Genomic DNA, 16,884 nt, shown 5'->3' on the forward strand with positions numbered 1-16,884 from the left:
CCAGAAGCTTTATTCAGCTCTCTGTGTGACAGGACATGCTGGTCATTTAAATTTTACCCGATACCAGATAATTATGAAATCAAAGTGGCATCTTTAAGTGGTGGCAAGAACACATGTTTCTTCTGTCCTCTGTCATCTGCCCTTACCCCCCTCCCCCATATACATTCCAAATCTAATCCCAGCAAAGCTGTGTTGCCTAGGGTATGGGGTTTGATTGTCCCCAGGCTGGGAACATGCAGACCTGGGTTCAAATCTTGGCTCCACCACTTACTAGCTCTGTGGCCCTGACTTGCCCTCAGCCCCCAGTCTCTGCAGAATGTAAGACAACAGCTCTCAGCTCCTGTGAGGGAGCAAGTTGGATGATCTCCAAGGCTGCCTTGGAGGTCTAGTTTGCTGGGTGACTTGGGGAACTTCTTTCCTCTCTCTGGGGTTGTCTCCCCTCATGACACGACATTGGAAGAGCTCCCTTCTTAGAAATGGCTGTGGGTCCTTCCAGAGCCCGAGAAGGGAGCCTTGGCTGTGTCTGAATGGTTCTACATGCTTCTCAAGGGGCACGGGACAGACCGGCTGAGGCTGAGACAGAGCTCTGGGCCTGGGCCTGCCAGGAGTTGTAGCCACTGAGCGGGGAAGCTCTGTAGGAGCCCCAGGAGCGGGGGGAGCATGGAAAAGCTGAGCTGGGCCCAGGCTGGGGAGGGGCGGGGAGGCTGTGGTTCACAGAGGCTGCACAGAAGCCGCACAGAAGCCCTACGCCTGGGAGGAGGCGAGTCAAGGCCTTACTTATTCACGATCAGGCCACTGGCATTTGCACACTCACGCTCTTCTTGCAGGCGTCACCTCAGGGAGACCCAGCTGAGGGCCTGGCCCACGGCAGACGCTCCGTGACTATCTGTGAATGAAGAAATTTGATCCTTACAAAAAACAGGTTGACCTGACTTCCCAGGCCGGGTTCCTTGAGGCTACACAGCTCTCTGGTCCTAGTGGGATAAGGAGGCCTTGTGGAGTGTAAACGCCCCATGGACTTTAGACTTGGAATGACCTGGGTTTGAACCATTCCCTTATCTGGCCATCCTTCCCTTCCTTCAACAAACACCGATGGAGTGCCTTATGGGAGTCAGGTGCCGTGTGACCTTTGGCAAGTCACTTAACCTCTCTGAGCTTTGACTTCCACCTCTGAAAAATGGGGAGGTGGTACCACCCACCTTTCCAGGGTTGTGTGGCTGCAGTGAGAGGAGGTGCGCAGACCACCCAGCACCAGAATCTGAGTACCAGCAGGTTCTTGCGGTGGAGGTGGCGGTGTGGTTGCATTGAGAGAACCAGGAGAGTTTGGACACAGGAGGACCTTTGTGCTGCTGGCAGTTAGGAACTGGGACTAGCTCTTGGGAAATGCACCCTTACACCAGTATCACCTAGAACCCAGGAGAGTGGAGGGGTGTTCTCCTGTCTTTACCACAGTGTTTTAGTGCTTTTGAGCTCCTACTGTGTGCCAGGTTCTGTGCTAAGCTTTTTTTAAAATTTAGTTTTAGAGAGAGGGGAAGGGAAGGAGAAAGAGAGGGAGAGAAACATCAATGTGTTGCCTACCGGGAGCCTGGCCTGCAACCCAGGCATGTGCCCTGACTGGGAATCAAACCGGCAACTCTTTGGTTTGCAGGTCCATACTCAGTCTACTGAGCTACACCAACCAGCCAGGACTGTACTAAGCAGTTTGCATGCTATATCCTGCGACTCCAAGTGGGGAGAAGGGTTACTGAGAGTTTAAGGAAGGGACTGTTTACAGAGCTGTGGGCAGCATCAGAGGAGCCAAAGGGTCTGGCATCACACAGGGGTCCAATCTGAAGGTGCAAGGGGAGAGGCAGGTGTTACCAGAACCCAGGAGAGTTAAAAGTGACCAGGCGTCTCTGACAGGAGCTGGAGCCAAACTATAACCCAGCAGGGAGGGAGCAGGGAGAGAAATCTTCTCCCCACTCTCTGTTTCTGCAGTGGCCTTCCCTTGGCCAACGCCAGCCAGAGGCAGAGAGCAAGGAAGCCTGGGGGTGCAGCCTGCAGAGACCAGCTCCCCAGGGCACAGAGTGGATCTTGGGAGCAAATGGAGAATAACCAGCACACAGACATGGTCTTGGAAGATGAGTATTATATCCCCATTGTACAGATGGACAAACTGAGGAGATGAAGGAACTTGCTCATGGCCACACTGAGAAACTCTGTCCCAGCATGCCCTTCCCTCAGGCAGAGACTGGGGCAGGCTCAGCACCCTGTGGGACATTCTTAGGAATAATCATGAGCTCTAAAGTCAGATAGGAGAACCCTTTGAGATCCCCTGCCTTTTCTGCCCTCAGGCTATGGGCACTGAGTAGAGGTCCAGAGACTGAAAGTTCACTGTACAGAGTCACCCAGCCATTAGTAGCCCCTTCAGGATTGGACTCAGGTCTCCCAGATTCCAGGCGTGTGAAACCTCTCCTTGCTTGCTGCCAGCAGCCATGCCAGCCAGGACTTCTTTCTACAAGGCTTGGCGGGCGGGCTCTTGCAGCTGGACGCAGGGTGGACTTGTTGCGTGGGATGGGGGCTCCCCGAGGTCTGGCTGTCAGAGGCCAGGACCCTTGGGGAAAGCCGAGGGTAGGGGCTTGGTTGTTTCCATGGCTGTGCTTTCCTCAGCCCTGAGTCCAGGCCTCTTCCCCCAGATAGGCCTGCGGCCCCCGCTCCCTCCCCCGCAGCCCTGGGCCCTCTCAGAGGCCCCGTTGTTTGCAGCGTGGAGTGGAAAATCCCACCCCAGCCTTGTGAATCATCCCAGAGTCACCCGCTCAGGCTTTGGGCCCTGGAAAGAAATGGCAGCGTTTTTCCATTGCACGGAGAACAGGCAAGGTTTTGGAGCAGGGGCGAGGGGTCGCCCGCTCTCACTTGCCCACTGACAAAGTGGTCACTGAGTGGGGAAGGGCCAGGCCTGTGGCTGCAGCCGGGCGCTGAGTGGGCCCAGCCCTGTGTGGTAGAGGAGGGCTGGCTGGGCCTGCAGCTGTGGGGCTGGGCTGCCGTGTCAAGGAGTCGGGCTGTGCACTGACATCACCAGGCCGGGCCGTGGGTCCCAGCTGGCACTTAGTGTGTGCTCCGCAGATGTTGTGGATGAGGTCAGATTTCAGCTTGGATGCCCCCGTTTCTGGGGCAGAAGAAATGCCAAGAGGGAGTGTCCAGGCCCTCTGCAGTGGCGGCCCTCCGGGGTCATGAGGGAGCTCCAGCCACAGAGTCTGTCCCTTCCTGGAGCCCTGCACAAGCCCTTTACCCCCTGGGCCTTGGCCTTCTTTTCTGTGACATGGGCATGACCTCACTTTTCCTCTCCCACCAGATAGCTAGAGGAGGGAATCCCTACCTCCCTGCAGTTCAGGAAGTGCCAATGTTGGGATGCTTCCCGAATGTTCATTTTACAGATGCCCACAGAAGGGAAGCGAATTATCCAAGTTTGCACAGCTAGTCAGAATACACCTGGCCCAGATTTTCTCTGTGGAAGTTGCCCAGGGTAGGAGAACATGTCAAATGTTTTTGGGTTGAATTCCAGGCCTTGCCTGTTAGTTGTACAGACTCGGGCAAGTCACTGTCTCTCTCAGCCTCTTTTTGGTTTCTCATCTGTTAAAGGGGCTTGGTGATGATAACAATACCTACAGTAATGCTTGGCCTTAAGGTTCTTGCATTTCCCTTTAATTCTGGGCCACATGAAAGAATAGGGCCAAGCAAGGCCTTCTAGGAAGGGAAATCTTCTGTTCTTCCTGAAAAACAGATGTCGAGGAGGGTAGCTTAAAATATCGTGCTGGGGAGGTTCCAGCGGCTTGCTTAACAGAAATGACAGCTAACTTTTTGGGCATTCACTGTGTGCCATGCACCAGGATTGCCACTTTTTGTAGATTATCTGTCAGCTAGATGCTATTATACCCTATTTTATAGTCAAAGAATGAAGCCTTGGAGACTGGAAGTTGCTTGCCCAAAGCCACACGGCTGGGAAGGAGGGCTGCCCAAGTGTGAGCCCAGGGCTCTAGTCTTATACCCTTATACCACACTCGACTGCTCCCTGGGGACAGCAGGGAGCAGACCAGCCCTGGATCCCAAACCTGCAGAACCGGACACAGGACTAGAGACTGTGCCCCTAGCCCTTGGGCTCTGCACGGAAGACGGCTGCCAATGGCCAGCTGGACTGGAGGCCCAGAGGTGGGTAGAAGTTGCCTGAAGTCACACAAGAGTCCCCCTCCCTCTCCCCGGGGCTCTTTTCAGTGACCCTGGGGCCTTGGCACCCGTATCTGCCTGTCTCTATCTCACTTCTGATTTTTATTCATGGATGAGCAAGCACGTGGTGTTCACGGGCCAGAACTGTGAACCGAGGCTGCCCAGCGTGAGGTCTGGATTAATTACCAGCCAAAGCGTACTGGGTTTTCAACACTGATTTTAACTCTGGGCAGGAAACCTGGAATCTCTGCTGTTGATGGTTATTTGAAACAAATGAATTCCCCAGGCCTCACACATCCTCGAAAGCCTGGCTTCCTTCGAAGGCTCCATGTTCAGTTGTTCAGATCAGGCACTTGGTTCCTGCGCATTTACTCCTTCGGGGTAGGTGGGACTGTCACTCTTGAGCCCATCGGAAAGGGGAGCAGCGGAGAACAGGCAGGCTGAAAGCCTTGCACAAAGTCTCCAGCTCTCAAGTGGCAAAACCCTGGTTTGAACAAAGGCCAGTGCGTGGTTCAGTAAGTCGGCGCAGCTGCCTCCCTTCCTGGATGGAGGGAAGGGAGGTGAGGCCAGACAGGCACTCCCTGAACGCCACGTTGCAGGGTTGAGACCCTTCTCCTATGGGAAATGGGCAGTGGTAAGTGCTGTTGAGCAGGGGAGCACCTTAGGAATGTGAACCAGGCTGTGTGGAGCACTGGGGAGGGGGCAGGGGAGAGATGGGGAGACAAATGAAGGGGCTGCTGCAGGTTCCCGGGGAGCAGTGCCGAAGGCCAGGCCAGGCTGTGGCCACTGAAATAGCTGAGACATCTAAATGACAATTATTCACCAAGCACTGTGTTACACATTTACTCTCACATTTCATTCTTGAGATAATACTGTGAGGAGGGTCTCCATTTATAGGCACTTACCCGAACCTAGCTGGTAAATGGCAGCACTGGGATTTGAACCCAGGCCTGTCTGATGCTTACGCCCTTTATGCTACGCTGCATCCGTGTGATGCAGAGATGCTTGGTGTGACCGTGGACAAGTCTCTTCTGGGCTCTGGCTCTGCAGAGAACTTGGCTGAGCTCTGAGGTCTGTTGCTGTTTTCTTTTATCAAACATTTGGCTGAGCCCTGGTGGGGAGAGAGATGACTCACGTCCTATTAGTTCCTTTGAGGAGACTGTGGTCTGGTGGGAGAGACAGGCTTCTGAGCAGACAATTCCATGAATATATAGTGGTCTTTAAGGTAGAGAGAAAGAGGGGACCTTGGCCTAAATTGGAAGAGTGATCAGGGAAGGTTTCCTGGAGGAGGTGACATCCTAAGTTGGCTGAGTAAAAGCCAAGATGAGAGCTTCAAAGACTGAGAAATAGCAGCTGCAAAGGCCTGGAAGCCCCAGAGAGCATGAGTTCCTCAGACAGGGACCTGGGGGAACCCCTCCCCTGAGCTGTGGGCGGAGCTCTTGGATAGGTTTGTTGAATGAATGCTTAACCTATTCTCATCATGCCACTGGCACTGACGCTGTCTTGCTTTCCCTTCAGGGTCCCCCTGGGCTGCCTGGGCTCCCTGGACCCCCCGGTACACGGGGGCCTCGGGTAAGTGATCACTCACCATCCTTTGAGCTCTGCTTGGCTCTCTGGCTTGTGTGCCCCTGATGTCCCAGCTTTGCTGCGTGAGCTCGAGCTGTTCCACGCCCCTCTCTGGGACTCATTTTCCACTTTGTCCTATGGAGTTGACTTAGGGCTCTCAGGGGCGATGTGTACACAGGCCCAGCATAGGACAGTGGTGACCTCTTATAGGGTGTCAGTTGTCCACTGTGGGTGTGACTCTTGTAGCCTGGGATGGAGAGGGGATTTCTGTAGACCACGCCCCCAAGTTGATGGATTTTGGTGTTTGTCTAGGGAAAAAGCTGACTTGGGAGGGCACGACCCTTGTATTCATTTTCTCATATTTGTGGGACCATCCCAGGGTAGGGATGCTGACGTAGGCAACTGAATGGGCCGTGCCAAGGAGTAGGCGAGCTCTCTGTGCTGAGAGGTTCAGCGGAGGCTAGAGGATGGCTTGGCAGGGCGGAGGTGGCTGCTGTGAGCTAGCCTGAGCCTCTGAGTGAAGAACAGCTCCTGTGTGCCTGGCACGTCACTCACTGCTGTCTCGCTTGATGCCCTCTTCCCCAGAACCCCCGTGGGTCAGTATGAGCATTCTCATTTAGGGGTGAAGAGACCAAGCATCTAATAAATGGAAGAGCTAGGACTGGGACCCAGGGGGGTCCCTATGCTGGGACCCCTCCCTTGTTGGGGGGAAGTCTGCCCCTTTCCCCAGAGGACTCAGACCCATGGCGCCTGGCATCTGTGCCCAGGCTGAATCAGCCTTTCCCACGCTGGGTGCCTGATGAGGCCCTGGCAGAGGCAGATGCCCGGGGCATATTTTTAGCTTGGAGCCCAGTGGATGGTTCTGGTTATGCAATTACTTGAGCCCTAGTTCCCTCTAGACCTGGCCCTGGGCTCCCGGGCCCAGGGCTCTGGAGTCTGCTGTCAGCATCAGCATTTCCTCCGGGATTTGGCGTCCCCATGGAGCATGTGCCCAGAGCTTAGGACTGCAGAGGTGTCTTGGACACCGCTGACCTTGACCTTGCACCCTGGGAGCAGGATGAGGCCCTTTGACCTGGCATACCAGGCCAAGACAGTCTGCCCATGCCCCCACACGCCTCCTGAGCCCTCCACCCCTGAGCTGTCAGGGGTCCTGTCGTCCTGGCACATCCTCTTCTGTGACCTCGTCCTCCATCCATGGCTCAGAACAGATGCCAGCCCTTTTTCTGATGACTGCCCCTTCTCAGGGCTCCTGTAGCCCTTTATCTGGCCCAAGGGTGGCGCAGGTCACTTTCTAAAACTCACATCAGCTGCTGAACTCCGTTTATGGAGCTGTGTATGTGTGATTTCATTCCATCTTCACAGCCACCCTGAGAAATAGGTTCCAACATTATCCACGTTTTACAGGTGAGGAAACTGAAGCTCGGAAAGGTTCAGTTACTTTGGATGAAGCCAAACATAATGTAAATGCCAAAGCCAGGGGTTAACCCACACAATCGGATTTTAGAGCCTATGGTCTTAACCATCTAGGTGTTCATTTGCTGTGTATTTGGCCGAGGTGCTCTGGGCCAGAGATGGGCCCTGCTTACTTCTTTGAATGACAAAATGCCCTGCAGAGTGCCCTGTAGGCAGCAGGTGCTGGGCGAATGGTTGCTCATGAGTTCTAGTCTGAGAGTCAAGAACAGTTCCACAAAGAGGTCGTGCGATTTTAGCCAAGTCCTTTCCCTTCTCTGGGCCTTAGTTTCCCCATCTATAAAACATGGACTCCTAGTAAGGCATTCCTGAGGATCCTCCCAGCTCTGAAATTCCCCAAGTGGATGGATGACCCTCCTGACATCCTCTGTCTTTCTGTGTGCTGCAGCCTGCACTGCCACGCTCCCCCATCCTGCCCCCCCATCCTGTTTCTAGACTGGAAATTCCATAGATCATAAAATTCCAAAGATAATAGGATGGTGGGATTAAGCAATCCCAGCTCTTCTGCAGATGGTAGCTCTGGGGTTTAGGGCAGGGCAGGGCCTCATCTGAAAGTCAGTGGCTGCTCCTTCCCACCTTCACATACTCTTGCAGCCCATCAGCCTATCGAGGGAGGGACATTGGGAAATCCCTGGGCCCTGCCCCCACCGGCCTTTCTGAGCTGCAACTTTTATAGAATCAGTCTGCTTGGCAACCACTCAACTATGTGCTTCATTTCGCTGAAAGGCAGTGGCTGGAGAGGGGTGGGGAGGTGGGGGCAGGGAAGCAGGAAGCCCCCACCTTCATGAGCTGCAGAAGGGGTAGCTGAGTGCTCCAGCCCGCCATCTTTGGAACAGCTAGGGGCAGGACTGGGGAGAAGTGGCCACCCTTGACTTTGCACAGCCCACTCCAGGTTCTGGGGTGTTGGTCAGGGGCCCCTCCTCAAACATCTCTGCCTAAACTTTGTCCAACTCAGGCTGAGTTCTGGGGTTAGACTCCAGGAGCCTGGGCTGGGGTGAACATCTGAGGTCTTCCAGGTTCCGTAGAGACCACCAGGTTTCAGTCATTGATCAGACAGATGGGAAACTGAGGCTGGGAGTAGGAAGACTCAGAAGCGGTTTCAGGTCTTTACACTTCCCAGTTATAGCCCTGTGCCAGCAGACAGTGGGATGTTGGGAGGGGCAGGAAGGTGAATTGTTTTAGTGGGAGGGTCACCCGTGACACCACTGTAAATACCCTAGGCTTAGTGAGCTTCTGAACATTGTACTTTCTAGACGTTTTCAGAGAAGAGGGGCGTTCCAGTTCAGGCATCGAGGAAGAAGGAGGTTCCTTGGAATGTGACAGGCTGCAGCTGGGAAGTTGGTGTCGGAAAGGGAGGAAGGCAGCAAGTTCATACACAGCCAGCCAGATGGGTCAAGAAGGGCCAGCCAGGGACCAGGGCAATGTGTCTGGAGGCTGATGAGGGCACCCTGGGGGCTTTTGAGGGGCTTCTCCCCACCCCCAAGGTCCCAGGTTATGCCTACTGAACAGAGGCCCTCAGGAATTACTTGACTCTTGGGGCTTTGGTTTTATCACTGGGCTGCGAGGCTGTAGTCCAGGGCCCTTGCTGGCGAAACTGGACATAACTGGGCCCAGCTGTTGTAGCAGATTTGGATACGGCCTGGGAAAAGGCAGTGTCATGAATAAATCCTGGACCGGAAGCCAACAGGCCTGGTTCCGGCCCTCATTTGGCCACTGCTCTCCTGTGTGGTGTTGGCCAAGACTCTTTGACTCTCTGGGCCCAGGCTTCCCAGCTGTTCCATGGACCCTGGAGGACCCGGTAAGCGCAGAGTCTGTAGGAATCCAAGGGAGAGCTCTGACTGTGTGTTGTAGCCTCAGGAGGGCTGTGCCTTCTGTACAGAGAGGCCAAGCACCCCCTTCATTGAACACTAAACTCCAAAGGCTCATAAAGCAGTCCAGCAGGAGTGTGGATGGTGGAAGATTCCCCAGAGGAGGCGGCATTTGAGGCAAGTCTTAAAGGATGGGTTGTGTTTCAGCTGGAGGAGACAAATGGGATACGCATGCCAGATGATTGGAACAGTATGGCAAAGGCGCTGAGGGGAGAAAGTACCAGGGCAGAGTGGGGAAGCACACAGCTAAGTGTGCTTGAGCCCGAGGAAGTCAGCTGGGAAGGGCTGATGTGGCCAGCTGGCGAGAGCGTACAAAGGTGGTCAGTTCCCCTGCTAAGTGCTTGTGCTCTGGAATCACATCTGAAGATGAGATCTAGTTCTGCCCCTGAGCAGCTGGCCAGACCTGGTCGAATTATAAACCTCTGAACACCAACTTCCTCATCTTCAAAATAGGCATAGTGATGGCACCTATCTTGTGGGTTACTGGAGAAAATGAGATAATGAGTGGAAAGTGCTTAGCACAGGGCCAGGCATCCAGGGGGCCCTCTCTAACAGAGGGCCACCATCACAACAGTGCTCAGACTTGGAGAAGGGAGAGGACCCAGTGGGCAGAAAGAACCCACCGGCACTGCTGTAGGAAGTGGAATGGCCCGTTTGCCCCTCACCTCTCTGTTTCTTTTTTCTGTCAGGGTCCTCCTGGGCCTCATGGAAATCCAGGCCTACCTGGCCCTCCTGGAGCCAAAGTGAGTATTTTCTGTGGGATGTGGAGATTGGGCTATGCAGTGGGTGCTGAAATTAGGGCCACATTTGGGGTGCTCCTGGTGGGAGGTCCTTAGGGTCATTGCAGAGGATCCATACTGGGCCACAGGTACTCCCTGAGCACCTCCTGAATGCCAGGCCTTGTGCCAGGCTGGGGACACAATGAGGAGTTTGGAGTTTATTTCTGGTTGGGAGGGACTGGGGAGGAAGGACAGTGAGAACCTAGAGCCCTCAATGGAAGTGGGAGGAAAAGTTTTTTGATGCTGGAGAGGGAGGGCCTTGAATGTCTGACTAGTGATGTGAGGTCCTAAGGTGCACCCTGGGGATGCATGTCCAGTCTTGAGCTGTGGAAGGATGTTTTCTTTCCTTTTCCTCGATGGTTAGTAGTCTTATTTGTTTTTCCTGCTTTATTGCATGGGCCAGAACTTCTAAACACATGAAATAGTACAGTAGTAGTGATAGTAAGAAGCCCTGTGACTCTTCAGAGGATGTTCCAGGGCTGGGGACAGATCTTTTCACCCCCCCCAACCCTACCTGTAGGACAGGATCTCAACATAGGACAGGATCTCATTCCCACTATGTTTGTAGCATTTATGGTTTACAATATACATTTCCTCTCCATCTTCTAGTTGTGTAAGGCTTTGTTAACTAGTCCAAGTGGGCTGTTGTCCCCTACACAGGGAGGAAGGGTGGTTTGCCCAAGATCACACAGGATCATGGGCTGGAGACCTGGGTTTGCTGACCAGGTTCTTGTCCTCAATAGAGTACAAAGAATTAATTAAAGTTTTTACATTCCTTATATCTCTTACTGGGGAATTTTCAGGAGAATGACTGGGAAGCTGAATAGCTTTGTCTACCTGGGAATTCACACCTTCACCTAACCAAGGTGTCTAGAGCATTTCTTGAGCTTTAACTTCAGTGGCTTTCCTCCTTGTCTTCCTCCAGCCTTTGCTCAGCTGTAACTCCTGTTAGGGATTTGCCCTCAGTTTTCTTCAGCTTCCTTCTGGGCTTTGCTTCTTGTCTGCAGTGCATTGAAATGTAAAGATCTTGCTTGGACTTTGAAACCAGGCTGCCTGAGTCTTACCCACATTTATGAATTGTATAACCTTAGACAAGTCACTCATCTTCTCTGTGCCTTAGTTTCCTCATATGTGAAATGGGGATAGTGATAGTTGCTACCTCATAGGCTTATTGTTATTATTACCTGGCTCTCTGGCTTCTCCCTCAAGATCCTCCTGTGGGCAAGCCCTGTGTCTGGTTCCCCACTGTGGTATTCCCTGTAATAATTGCCAGACTTGGCTCAAGGTAGATGGTCCATAAGGGTCTGTACTTGTGGATGTTGTCCTCAGGCCAGGATTGCATCTCAAGCACCGTGCTGCTTCTGAGAATGCAGAGAGAATCCCACAAATAAATAAAATGCTCCAGGTGAGAACCCCAGGCCAGGGAGCAAATTGATCTCCTCTTTGGGTCTCAGCGTCCCCTTTTATAAAATGACAGAGTAGGATACATGGAGGCCCACTCCCCAAATTTTTTAAGCCCAGCTCCTTTATCAGCTGTAGATTGAGGTGGACAAGGGCGGGGTGGGGAGAGCTCCTGTCCTTTTTTGGCCATTGGAATCCTGGGTAGTCTTTGTACCATGGACAAAAAAGGTAGTGCAGCTGGCTCGTGAGCAGCAGACGGTGGGAGAGTGTCTGGGAGGGGCAGCTGCTGTGTGAGATCCTAGAGGGTGTGTTCTGCAGAAGTGACCTTGGGGGCCCAGGTGAACAGAGAATTGGGGTCCTAGCAAGGAAGGGGCTGCTCTTCAGCCTGGGGCAGCTGGAGGGTGTGGGCCCAGGCTTCCCATTTGTAAAGGGAGCTGTAGACTCAAACAGACCCAGGATAAGTCAGACCTAGTAAGACCTTGCCTCTTACCTGCGTGTCACCCCAGGCTGTGACTCGGCCTCTCTGAACCCCAGTTTTGGTCCTGAGTTGCATTCAGTGGGTGTTCAGAAGACTAACAGAGTTGCTGCACGGGGGGCCTGGTGCAGTCCTGGGCGTGGAGCCGGTGGACAGCGGAGGGCTGTTCCCTCTGTAAGGCCCTGTCCAGCTCGCAATGCTGTGGTTTCTTGTGAAGATCGACTGAGTCAGGATTTGGAAGGTCTGGGTTCTGATGAAAAAAAGAACCAAATGGGAATTAATCAAAGTTGGCCAAATCACCCCTCCCATGTGTTACGTTCACTATTTCACCGGCTCCTTGCCAAGAAACCTGGAAAGCTGGCGTGTGTGTGTGCTTGTACAAGTTTGTGTATGTGCATGCACCTGTATGTGTATGGACCTATGTGCATGTGCGTGAGCCTGTATGCACATGCCTGTGCGTGTGCACGCACATGTGCACACCCATGTGCATGTGAGTATATGTACACACCTATGTGTGTGTGAGCCTGTGTGTGTGTATGTACCAGTGTGTGCGTACACCCACCATGTGCATAGGTGTGCATATATGTGCATGTACCCATGTGCATGTGTCCGTATGCATATGTGTGTCCATCCATGTGTGTGCATGCCTATGTGTGTGTGCCACACAGCTCCCACTTTAAAGGTGAGGCAATAAGGCTCAGAGAAGTGAAATGACTGGCCTAAGGTCCCGCTGTGAGTCCCTGGCTTCACCCCAGGACTTCTGACTCAGGGTTGAGCTGGGAGAGGGAGCGTGGGAGTGAGAGTGAGAAACAGGGAGCAGGGGCTCTTGGAAGGTGACATCAGGGTGGATTGGCTTTCCAAAGGGCTGTTTCCTGTACTCATTTGAGTCAGGTTGGGCCAAATGAGCAGGCCCACCGCCAGGAACACTCTCTCCAGCCCTGGAGGGGATGCAGCTGGTGCCTGTCTGCGGGCCCTTTCTCTGAGCCCGTGCTCTGAGGAGCTGGAATCTTTGCAGCGGGGACAGTCCCAAATGCTAGGCACAGAGGGTGTTTGTCGCTCACCAAGGACCCACTGATTGTCGGTTCTTCCCTGATTTGCTGACTGTTCTGACTCCTCTTCAGGCTCTAATCTCTGCCAACGCCTCATCCTAGGGCCTCGTATAGTCTTTTCTCTTCTCTCCTGGCTTCAGTTTTCCTGAATATGTTACGGGGGCAATAACACCTCCCTGGCCCACTTCACTGAGTTATTATTGTTAGAACTCTAGGGAGGTGAGGAATTTTGCAAACTCTTGAGCAGTTGCACACAGACACAAGTGGGTGTTATACTGACCCTGCTTAATTAGAATGGCAATGTGAGTGTATTGGAAAACTAAAAAGACCTGGGCACGCCTCTCTCAGAGAGCCCCCAAGAGGCAGTCCTAGCAAGGCTCACATACAAGGCTGCATCACCTCTATGTGGGTGCAGGCTGGGGAGAACACATGCAAGCTGCATCTTAAAGAGTGTTTATGGTTTGGCTAATGATGACTGCAGAATGGTTTTCCAGCGGGGAGTGACTGCCTGAGCAAGGGCCTGACAGCTGGGAAGTGCAGAGTGTGGCCGAGGGATGGGCTATGGTCTGTGGAAGGGGCAGAGGGGACCCCGTCTCTGTGTGTTTGGCTGACAGGAGGAAAGCCAAGTGTGGGCAGGATGGCTGGGACCAGATGACCAAAGACTTGGGACCCCAAAGGAGGGGTTCGGACCGTGTCATCTTGCAGTCAGTGGGAAGCTATGCAATCAGGGTTAGAGCCTGGAGTGACGGGATGCTGCGTGAGTGGGGATGGATGGGAGGGTACTGAAGCGTGGGACGGGGCTCAAAGCAGTATATGGGGAAACATCCTCGCCAGAGGACTCAGCAGTCAAAGTGGAATTGTTTTTGTTTCAGGGACAGAAAGGGGACCCGGGGCTCTCCCCAGGAAAGGCCCATGATGGGACAAAGGTAGGTTTCCAGGGACCCCAAAGCTCAGGGAAGCAGGGGAGTGGAGAGTGGGGGACACCCTGGGACAGCCCTCCCAGGTGGCTGCTTGACCAAGGCAGGGAAGTGAGAAAGTCTGGACAGATCAGCCCTGGTTTGTTTTTTTTCCTTGAAGTCCTTCTGCCTCCCTAAGCCATTTCAAAAGCCAAAGCCATTTCCTGCTGTCTTCTTTTGGGTTGCAACCATAAAACCCACAGAAGACTTGGCCGAAGGACATTCTTGGTGAATGTCCTCCTGCCCAATGCCCTGCATGGCTTTCTGTAGGGGCTGCTGGGGGACCCATGGCATCCAGAAGCTTCTTGGTAGCACATGCCCAGGAAGCTTCCAAAAGACATTCAAAGGGCCCTCTGAGGTGGTTAATAGACATACGTGTAAATTTGTAGGGAGTGGGAAGGGAATGGGCGAGAGGTGTAGGGCTCCAGAACTCTGCAGGGCTGGGAGACCAGAGTTTCTGCCATGGAAGAGAAAGCACTTAGGCCGGAGGATTTCATTCTTCTCTGAAGCATCCACCCCATAAACTAATCAAGGGGCCTGGAGGGAGTGCCAGACATTTGGGAACAGGAGAGCCCAGAACTCCACGTGAGGTCCCCCAGTGACTCAGGCCTCCATGTCCTGGAGGGAACACTCCAGTCTGTCTGGCTTCTTTCTGGACTCAGCCTAAGAGTCCTCCTGACAGGCAGAACACTGCTTCTCAACCTAGCCTCCTGTGCTTGATTTCCCCAAGACATGGGTGGCTCATTCCTTTCCATCCTCACCAATAAGTGTTTTCATTCACTAGCCTGGATGTAAACGGTCACATACACTCCCATCTGCTCCTCATGGGAACTTCATAAACCAGGGCAGATGAGCCCAACTTGCAGATGAGGAAACAGAGGCCCCCACAGTGGGGGGCCTGCTGGAGATGACACAGCTGGCCAGGTACAGAGCAGGATTGGTGCCCAGGTCTGATGAAGTCCAGGGGCCCCAGCTTCTCTCTTGCTCCGGGGTTGTCTGTTCTCAGGTCTCATGGTGGTGGCAGCAATGCCTCCTACTGGTGACTGTCATGCCCAGCAAGGATGGAGAAGGCAGAGAGACAGCTGATTGGAATGGGACAGCCAGACTATCATACATGCCTCCGGAGCAGTGGTTTTCAAACAGTGGTTCTCAAATAGTTAGCAGCAGGACCCAGTTCCTGTGATACCCTATGCCAAAGTCCAACATAGAAAACAGATCAGATGGGGCAGATGGGTTAAGTGGGGAGGGACTGGGTACCTTGCCCACCAGGCTGCCTTCACCCTGCTCAGAGGCCCCCAGTCTCTGGGCCTCTGTGCATCCTGTTTACAAAGAGCAGAGTGTGAGAGGTCACACTTTCAATTCAAAGAGTGTTTCTGCTCCCTTCCCCCAGCTCACCCCTTGTCTCTGTTTTGCAGGGCGACATGGGCTTGCCTGGGCTTCTTGGGAATCCGGGACCTCTTGGACGAAAGGTACACCTTGGTTTTGAAGCTTTGCCTTTCTCAGGTGGCTTCCTCCTAAGCGAGTCATCTGGCAGGAGCTCTGGGAGCCGCGCCCCCATCCCCATCCGCCTCTCTCTGGCCCCAGCCCAGCTCCCGTGGGCACAGGGAACATTGACGGGAGGTGAGAGAAGTTTGCTTGCCTGGGGTGGGCAACACCATGGCTCGGAATAGGTCCCCTCAACCATGGTGAATGAGGTGTGACAAGAAGTGGCCCTGGCTCATTGTCCTTCTTCCAGGGGCCCAGCTGCTCCTGGGAGGCTCCCCTGAGGAGTCACGGTGGACCAGGAAGGAACTTTGTCAGAGCCAGAGGGCCTGCGGTAGCCTGGCTCCACCTCCAACCCACCCAGCAGCCTTGGGCCTGTGTGTGGCCTCCCAGCACCTCTGCCTCCTCCCACCTGGGATGGAGACAATAACCCCCTTCCCTTGACCCTCTGCTGCCTGGGTGGGCCTGCTGCAGAGAAGTCAGGAGAGGGCTCTGGGTTCAGTCAGACCCGGGTTCTACTCCCAGCTCCACCGCTCTCTAGCTGTGCGACCTTGGGCAAGTCTAGACCCTCTCTGAGTCCAACATTCGTCCCTCCCTGGTAAGCTGCAGGGGACGGCAAAGGCTCTGTAAAAGCAAGTTCCCTGTACCTTCTGAGCTGTTGTCATGTTGCCCCACCCCCATCCCTGCTTCAGCCAAGTTGGGGGTGGGGGTTACTTCCTAAACGCCCTTGGGGGAAAGTCTGTCATTTTCTTCCCTGGTGCCTACCTCCAGCTTACCATGCCCCTGGATTTCTCCCCAGCTTCCCAGCCAGGGCCCCTCATCCTTCAGATACAACTCTAGTTAGGCGCATTTCAGGAAGCCCTTCCAGAACCCGCAGCTTTGGGCCAGAAGCCTGCACTCTGTTCAAGGGCCCCAGCCCGTCCTAGCTTAGTTATTTTTCACTGGAGCCTAGCATAGGGCCTGCACACAGTAAGTGTCCAGGAAATAGGAGGAGGACAATGGAGGCCAAGGGTCAGCGGCTTCTTGCAGGGAAATCTCCCACTATTGATGAGTTTTCCAGTAAATACATCGGCGTAGGTCTCCATGTCTTAAGCTTCTACCCTGGCTCCCAGCTGTGGCCACAGCTTCCGTCTCTCGGGGCCATCTGGTTCTCATCGGGACAGCTGTGGGGCCTCCCAGATCCAGTCTGTCCTTGCTCTGAGGGTCCGCGTGGCACAGGGACTGGGCGCATCATGTTCCCCTCATCCCGTTCTTCAGATCGGAGCCCGTGGCTGGTTGTGAGCTGGGGAAACATGGAATTTGCTGGCTTGGAGAACACCCAGGGCCTCCCCCTCCCCCCACTCACTTCCCCTCTGGGCTCCAGCGCTTTCTGATGGATGAAGTGTGAGTGGAAAGTCTCCTTCCAGTCCTGGCTCATAAAGTAGCTGGTGGTCTCGCTCCGCATGGCGGTGGGAGTCTAGCAGAGGTGGCGGGAGATGGGAAAACAGACTGACTGGCTCCTGCCTGGGTTCCAGGGATCCCTGCTCTCAGCAGATGTCCCAGGAGGCCAACCAGGATGGACCAGCTCACCTGAGTGGGGCGGGCTGTCTTTTGTAAATCAAGGAAGAGCCCTCATGTGGCTGGAAACCGATTTGACAA

The 16,884-nt window shown here is 54.0% G+C and overlaps 1 protein-coding gene across 2 annotated transcripts in view; it reads left to right on the top strand.

Moving 5' to 3' along the window:
* COL27A1 (collagen type XXVII alpha 1 chain) overlaps window positions 1-16,884 on the top strand; it is a 130,167-nt gene that overhangs the window by 13,220 nt on the left and 100,063 nt on the right. For both annotated transcript variants that reach the window (XM_037059120.1, XM_037059119.1), the window contains exons 4-7: window positions 5,719-5,772; window positions 9,794-9,847; window positions 13,681-13,734; window positions 15,180-15,233. In XM_037059120.1, coding sequence (XP_036915015.1) covers window positions 5,719-5,772; window positions 9,794-9,847; window positions 13,681-13,734; window positions 15,180-15,233 — 216 coding nt within the window. The remainder of the gene's footprint in view (window positions 1-5,718; window positions 5,773-9,793; window positions 9,848-13,680; window positions 13,735-15,179; window positions 15,234-16,884) is intronic.

Source organism: Sturnira hondurensis, unplaced genomic scaffold (assembly GCF_014824575.4).
Source record: "Sturnira hondurensis isolate 20B ecotype Veracruz unplaced genomic scaffold, ASM1482457v3 Scaffold0010448, whole genome shotgun sequence".
NCBI classification, from domain to species: Eukaryota; Metazoa; Chordata; class Mammalia; order Chiroptera; family Phyllostomidae; genus Sturnira; species Sturnira hondurensis.